The sequence below is a fragment of the Polistes dominula genome, unplaced genomic scaffold, assembly GCF_049000335.1.
Source record: "Polistes dominula isolate Pdom_NZ unplaced genomic scaffold, Pdom_raw_medaka contig_28, whole genome shotgun sequence".
NCBI lineage: Eukaryota > Metazoa > Arthropoda > Insecta > Hymenoptera > Vespidae > Polistes > Polistes dominula.
Window position 1 is genome coordinate 324,209 of NW_028300879.1, and position 8,425 is coordinate 332,633.

Sequence of the window (8,425 nt, forward strand, 5' to 3'; positions counted from 1 at the left end):
TACGACCAAGTCAATTTTTCTCTCGATTTTGAAATAAACGCAAAAGTTAAAAGTCAAAAAGATTTGCTATGCACCCTCTTCCTTTTTATTCTAAATTTGTTGACAGCTCGAGAAAGATGATGAAGTAGAACGGAAACGTTACGTTGGGAAGAAAAACATGAGAGAGAGAGAGAGAGAGAAAGAGACAATCAATGGGTAGTATCACTTGTTGACTAGAAAAATAGTAGTCGCGACGTGCCTACTGGCCTCGATCAATCTAAATTCGAATTGAACGTGGTGGCCTCGAGAAAAAAATAAATACATTTTTCTATCCAATTATACCATAGTGAATAAGTTGAATAATGTTAGGAGGAAGTATATATAGGTAATTCGAAGATTTGAAATGGATGACGAGGGTAAACGGATACGATTGAGAAATGTTTCAAAACGGCGTATCTTTTTCTCACAATCAGATTAAAATCATTCGAGAAGACAGAGTCGTAACATGAATAAATTCTATCAATAGATAGTAGCTTTAAATCGATACTAGTTTATAAATAATGCAATTGAATCGATCAAAGGATAGATGTATCGTGTATAAAGAGATTACAAAAATAATAATAATAATAATGATTTTTTTTTCTAATCACGCTAATCGTTTACCTAGATTTTCTAAATCCCATAGGGTTTTCCTCGAGCAATAAGGATCAAGAACGAGATATCGATTGTATTTTTTTTTCTTTTTTTTTTTACCTTTGAGTGGACGTTAATAATAACGAAGATAAGAAATCGATTGGTCGAAGAGGGTGCTTATAGAATGCGCAGCGGTTCTCAATAATACAAAATTAAGTAAAAAATGTTTTTTCTAAATTTTCCTGACAATTTGGAGCCTTTTGGCAGAATTAAAAAAAAAAAACAAAACAAAACAAAACAAAAAAACTGGTGTTGTCTTTTTTGCGCCACATTCGTCGAACCGAGCCAGAAATCAAACTCGGGAAGAAATCGATTGGCCCGTATCCAGATCGTACCCTCCACCACGACCGCCAATAGCAGCTGGTTGAAAAGCTTCGCTGGTTCAAGGTTAACCTTTTGATGTCGTTAAACTGCATCTTTTTATTTTTATTTATTTACATTTAATCCTTTCAAAAGAGAGGATTGCCATATAGATCAATTGAATATGTTTGAACAACCTCCCTTATATTGACGCTGCATGCAACCGCGCGTTATGGTTGGAAATCGAAGATAACATTTTGTATTTTATAATATTTTTGTCTTTAATATTTAATTGAAATAATGTCAAGAGTTTGATCGCGAAAAAGGAAACGGTTCTTCTCTGTGCTTGCGACATTTAATGGATGTAAAAAAAGAACACAAAAAAAAAAAGAACAGAATAAAGTCTTTGTAAATTATTCGATACATGTCAGAACACAGTTTCTAAAGAGTATAAAAAAAGGGGGGGGGGGGAGGTAAAAACCATATACACAACATATTAGCAGTTCTCTGGATAGAGTGACAATTTTCAATGACAATTTTCAATGACAACTTTCAATGACAATTTTCTAGGGTGTCTTTTGATAAAACTCGACGACTGTAACTGTTTTATCGAGGAAGAATGAAAGGGTCCGATACCTTTAGAATGCGAGAACAATGGAATCGATTGGCTTCCAGAGGGAGGGCAATGCGGTGCTTTTGCGCGTGAGGTAAATCGAGCGAGAAAGCAGTTCCAATTGAAACGAAAAGGAAGATGACGAAGGATGGAACACGGTGTTCCTTCCTATTTGGGATCGGGCCCTTAAATCGGTCTATCGGATGAGGATTAGGATGAGGATTTAGGATGAGGATTAGGATGAGGATGGGATACTTGCGATACATAACACTTTGCTAATTAGCCTTAACGTTTGCTTAACTTTTCCTAATTGTTCGATACTCCAAACGTCTCGTCAGACGTTCGATCACTGTCCCGTTCAATTTTAATTAATCCCTAACTTTTATTTTTTTTTAGGGGAAACTTTAACAAATCTTTCATCGAATTCTATGGATCGAAGGTAAAAACTTTTCTAACGAAATGAGAGTTTGAAACTTGGATAAAATTATTTTTCCTATTTGGTTCTACCTACTTGCTATAAGTATACGCTATAGGAACTAATGCATTTCAGATGATAAACTGCAAAGTATGCAATCTATAGACAATATCGAAAGAGTTAGTTTAGGATTAGATTGGGTGGAAAACCCAACGAGTTTCCTATGCTTGAATAAATCCCTAACTTATAGATAAAACGTGCTTACTTACTTACTTACTTACTTACTTTCTAAACTAAACTTGACTTTGCGTCTCGATTTTGTGCTCTCTAAACTATTAGAAAAAGTTCTTCTATAAACCGATCTATTAGTTGTCAGTACAACTCTTGGATAATTTGATTTGTTTCTTTGTTAAAACTTACCGATATTTGGATGCTGCAATTTCCTACATATTCGTGCCTCGCGTTCAAGTTTCTGGAAATCTGTAACAAAATAAGAGAAAAATACATTTTCTATGTACCGACTGAATGATAAGATAAAGAAGATGGGAAGCAGGGACTTGGTTCGTAGCTGAAAGCAATTATTTCAGAAACGAGGCAACAATCTAAGGTAGGTGAAGAAGTAGTAACGGTAGAATGAGTGGGGTTAGGCTAAAGGAGGGTTGAATCTTATTATGCCACGTCGGATAGACTTCTCTGGTATCTCATCTCATCTCGAGTGAAACCCTTAAGTTCCGGATTCGTCCTCTTGGAAATTTCGATTAGGTCCTTCGACTCGAGAGAAACATCTTGGACTTTTAATCCTCGATTCGTAATGATTCGTCATCTTCCTTGCTTCCTTCCTAGCTTCCTTCCTAGCTTCCTTCCTAGCTTCCTTGCTCCCTTGCTTGCTTGCTCGCAGGAGAACCTTAAGTTCTTATTTAAAAAGCTTTTAACGAGTTTATCGGAGTAGAGACTTTAGGAAAAGAGGTGTAAAGGGAAGAGTAAATGGAGAGGCGTTAATAGCAACGATAGAAAATCCGTATAGCCGATCGTTTGTAAGTTCGTTAGGAGTACGGGTATCCAGGGGATTGGATTTCCAATATGTTCGAGCACAAGTAAAGTTTCCTTGTTACGACAGCTGATCCTGGATACGTCATTAAAGTTCAAATCGAATTTACCCATCGAGATTTCCCTTGACGAATTTTTTTCTGCCTTTAATTCACTCAGGTCCAACGATAAAATTGCATTCGCAGCAGCCCGTTAAGTACCCTGACGATTTACATTTTGCTTTTTTTTCTTCCTCTATTCCTCTTCTTCTTTTTCCTCCATTTATATGTCGTTGCATTTGAGATTTAAAATAAGCTACTAATTTCACAAATTCCACAGGACGATCGAACGAGACGATGGGTTTTAATAATGAATAAAACCAAGATGAATAATATATTATTTCGTTTTGCTCAACAACGCCACTGTTATTTACAAAACGAAATAACCAGGTTCGCAGTAAAAAAGAAAAAAAAAAAAAAAAGAAAAGAGAAGAGTGCGTTTCTACATTTTTCATATTTCTTTTTTTCCCTTTTTGCCTTTTTTCCTTACTTTCGTTGGTGGGTAGAGACCCTCGAGCGACGACGTGCTTCGAAAAACACCGAAGAGACGACTTTAAAACTGAACGACTCTGGGGAAAAGCGTTCCTAATTTCAAACACCTGTCGTTTGTAAGTAGTACGTACCTAATATTCGCACGAAAAAGCTCATTTCTTTTGACTTCTCGATAAATAACAATGAAAATGTTTCTTAATTAAAAGGAAAGATAATTGTCTCTACGATCGTTCTGGTTTAATAATAAATTCCTTTGAAACAACTCCTTGCAATTGCACAGTAAGAATAAAAACAATAATAATAATAATAATAATGATGATAGAAATAGCTATCGATATTGACGATGATAATAATAATAACTATAATACTAATAAGCATCGTCACTCATGGACAGGGGGGAGGGGTCTCGTCGAGTAGAACGATTGGTTAAAAAAGGTATGGAAAAGGTGCATATTAAAAGACCATTATTATTATTATTATTATTTCTTTTGAATTCGCAATGGCGTTTGCAAGGACTCCTCAGAGTGCACGGGAGTCTGCTGTATGGTAACGATTATTGAGGTTTACTGAGCTTCCTCAAGGAACCTCTCGAAAAGCTTTTTTCCTCTTATCAAGTCAAGGATCTTGAGAAACGAGAACAGGAGACTTTTTTTTCCTTAATCGACCAATTTAATAATGTCGAAGATGATGACGTCACCGATAGATCGAACTTTTCAATTGTTAAATTAAAACTTGAAAGTATTGTTGCAACTATTGGCAATCGAATATTATTTTTAGAACTTATGTTTTTTCAAATATTTTTAGGTAATAAAACAAGGTCAGGCGAAAGTGTTCGAACGCCATTAATTATACGCAAAGTTTTAATACCGCGAGCTATACCCGTAAATGCTAAATTTGTAATCGTTAAATTGAACAAAATATTGGAAATATTGCATTAACATGCATACGCATAAAAGTTGTTGTTTGGTTAATTGACAAAGAAGGAAGTTGTTTCGATCGTCGTTCGGTCGAGTTACTTTTGGAATTCGAATATTTCAAATATGTATTTTAAATGAACCGAATGATACGCTTGAACGCTTATAAGTTTATAATAGTACATAGTATCTATCGTTGTTCTTCATTTTTAGCTTTGATTCGTTCCTCAAATGCATTTCCTCCATATTGCGGTTGAATGGCGGCTGCAACGACTAGGTCAAGAGGTCACTGGGGCAAGGCCGTGGCCCGAACTCCCTGGTGCAACGTGTAAAGAGTCATCCTCAACGGCCGCTGAGAGGGAACCCGGAGAAAGAGAAAAGAATCTCTCTCTTTCTCATTTTCTATCTGTCTCTAAACACCCCACCTGCCTGCTGCCTGCCTGCCTGCTCTTTCGTTTCCCTTTCCACCTATCCACTTTTTCCTTGACTCTTATTTTCCACTCTCTCTCTCTCTCTCTCTCTCTCTCTCTCTCTCTCTCTCTCTCTCCTCTGTGGAAAAGAGAATTTCAATGTCGTAAAAATATGAAACAACTATATCGAAGAGTCTCTCGAAGGATTTGGCAAATTGCATTAACCCTTTGCGGACGGGAACTGTTTGAAAGTGACAATGAGTGCGCCGTTTGCAGTAAAATGGTAAACCCGCGTTTTAATCGTATATTACACATACCATATTGATACATTAATTATTCAATAGATAAAGGAGTTAGTTATTGTAATTTTATGTTGTTAAATAATATTGAAATTTTGCGTTTATTACGTACACTCGAGCGTTTGTTATTAAATTATTATTTTATATTAGATATTGATTTAACTTTAAAATATGTTAATATACGCTCGACGAATATTACCAGTTTATTCCATTATGTTGATATTTTACATTATTTTACATTGAACGCATTGCACAAAGCAACGATATTTATTTTATTTAGTATTTTTCATGAATAACCAAAAACCATAAGCATAAAGTTGGACTTTTGGGTTGTTTTGTAACACTCGAAGGTGTCTATTACACCTTAGCTTTCATATTAATGCACGTACTCATTCGAGAAGGGGTTCCATTTAAATCCGAATAGGATTATTCTGACGTAAAATGTGAGAGGCTCGAAAAGTTTAACCAGTCAGTTAGTGAAGCAAGCAAGCAACTAGCGAGCCATTCCGCGTAGGAGGATTAAAACATCATCGCTTTCATTTAGCGTCCTCCTTTTGTCTCCAAGGAGGAGATTCTTGCCCTCTTGCCTTTTGCACTCGGGCCGCGACCCTCGACACGAAAATTCCTTTCGGTCTTGGAGTTCTATCGCATCGTGTGTGTGTGTGTGTGTGAGCGCGCACGTCATAGACATATAGATTAGCCCTTATTCGAAGCGTGCAAATAACGAGCTAAAGGCTAGCGTATATAATCGCTCGAGAGTGTACAACTCTTAGAACGTCGTCTTCCTTTCGCAAAGGATTCCCTCGAGATCTGGGTCACTCGACACGCACGAACCTGCAAATGGAATATCGAGCAAGGACGTAAAATACACCTATGGCATTTTTACTCTAATAAAATATCGGATACTCGTGACAGGTATTATATGGTCGAGTTTAAAAGCATGCAAGTGTATACGTCAACGAGAGCAACATTATTTCTAGGGAGTTTTTCTTGTCCCCCTGCAAGACAAGGAAAGAAAGATAAAAAGATAAAGGTGCAGGCCAGTGATTCGATCGATCGTAACACGATCCAGCTTATATCGGATAAGTTTTACACACGGAGAGTATTTTAATTGATTCGATTAGGACGCTCGTTTGGCTTCGACCCTCGTCACTCTTTTACCCGCCATTAGCATCCCCTACCGATACTACGAGGAACAAAATGGAGTGAATAATACAGAGAAAGAGCTTTTTGGACGCGCTCAGGGCCGATCGAATTTCAAAAGGGGCTCTCATCCTACGCCATTGGCACCGTGGCTGCTCGCGATGGAATGTTGGCAGCTTGACAACGGCGTCGTCGCTCGTTGTTTTTAGACAAGTCGCACGCGCCCCGCCCGAACACCTAAGCCGACTACTCATTTTTCTTAGCCTTAGGACAAAATACGAAAATATAAATTTGCCTTTAAACAAACAAACAAACAAACAAAAAAACAAAACGTTTTTTGTTTTTTTTACCGATTACGGTAAAAATAGGTTTACAGCGTTAAATAACGCTATAAACGCGTTATATGTTCGTCGTCATTTGACGAGCTCGTGAAATGTTGACAAATTCGTCAACTTACCTCTGGCAGAGAGTTTCTTCGTATTTATGATTTTCGCCGCAAACTCCTGGCCGGAACTCTTTTGAACGCATCGGCGTACCACGGAAAAGGCGCCTCTGAAACACAAATGAATAAACTTTCGTTAAAATCCATCAATTTTCATTTTTTTTCTTTCGATAAACTCTGGTAGCCGAACTACTTCATATAACTTGCTTACTCGTTCCTTCTCATACACATGAAATATAATATAGAGAGAAACGTGCGTAATGTATATGTAGGTGGATAAGAGTTATGTATGCACGTAACGCCTGTAGTTAACCGAAAACTAAACTTTCTCGATTAGCTCGAGTCGAAGTTCGACGGAGTGTGTAAGAGGTTATGCTGCAGCCACCTGTATGGAAAAGCGTGGGCTCGATTGACAAAGTTTCAACGATCCTCCCTCCTATAAGCGCATTTCGGAATAAGGTGTCTTCGACACAAATTTTCTTCAAAGATTGCACACTCTCCTCTCAAACGTTTTTTTACAAAAGTAAATATTCTACGAATTTCAATTTGCAAAGCATTGAAATCTGCACACAAAAATCTAATTTTGCTCGAAAACCTAAATTTGCTACGTAAACTTATTACGATCTATTTTCTATTATTTATTAATCCAAAAATATGGTAATATTTGAAAGAGTATTTCCTTAGACATTTACTTATTCTCATATAACTTTTCCTTTGTGGTCTCTTCCGTAACGGTAACGGTGGAGCTTTTAAGACGCTTTACTTCCACCTAGATTTTTACATAGTACTATGCCACCCACGAATAGAACAGTAACCGTATTTTCCACAATTCCAAAGGGTTCTCAAAATGTCCACCCCAACGCCATCAAATATTACGCAAGTTTTTCATTTTTTTTGTTTTAGAATGTCAGTAAAAACAGAGAGAGAGAGAGAGAGAGCACTTTTACGTTTATCTATCCTCGGCAACAGAAAGAGAATGAAAAAACAACGTTGCGAGTATATACTCGTTATTCTTTCATCTCTTGTACGTTATCTAAAACTATTCTAATGTTCTTCTCTTCTTTTTCTATTTACCTTTTTATAGACGAGACGAGACGAGAAGAGAAAAATACTTTTCTGACTCAGGGATAGGAAAGTTTTTTGATAATAAAAAATACATACGGTACTTTCCATACATTTTTCAAAGCTCCAAAGTAGCAAAAAATATTATTCACGGTTTATACAACAGTTTGGTCGCGTAACCTTAAATAAACCTATGTTGATCAAAGTTCGCAATAAAATGTTAATATTATTTAAGTAATAAAAGTTGACGCAATGTTACGCATCGATTCGTAGAATTTCAGAATTATTTGTGTGTGTGTGTGTGTGTGTGTAATACCTACAAAGCATTGGAATTTGTATTTTTCTTCGAATCATCGGACGGTGAACGGTGGGCGGTGGACGGGAAATAAATAATCGCAAAAGGGGAATTCACGGGAAGGAAGTTTTTAATGTGCAGGAAGGATTAACAATTTTTCCTCTCTAATGTGACAGAGGGATAGAGAAAAGCTCTGGAACGCGGAAAGCCGTCTGCACGAGCTGACCTGACCGGAGAATAAAAAGAGGGATGACTTTGTTAGGTCAGGTGACCTCGGACCAAA

The 8,425-nt window shown here is 37.0% G+C and overlaps 1 protein-coding gene across 15 annotated transcripts in view; it reads right to left on the reverse strand.

Annotated features, from left to right (window-relative positions):
• The window catches only part of CaMKII (Calcium/calmodulin-dependent protein kinase II), a 64,390-nt gene that overhangs the window by 36,145 nt on the left and 19,820 nt on the right, over positions 1-8,425 (reverse strand). For all 15 annotated transcript variants that reach the window (XM_089173379.1, XM_015324913.2, XM_089173383.1 and 12 more), the window contains exons 2-3: positions 6,801-6,895; positions 2,421-2,480 (exon numbers count right to left, since the gene is read on the reverse strand). In XM_089173379.1, the coding sequence (XP_089029505.1) occupies positions 2,421-2,480; positions 6,801-6,895 (155 nt within the window). The remainder of the gene's footprint in view (positions 1-2,420; positions 2,481-6,800; positions 6,896-8,425) is intronic.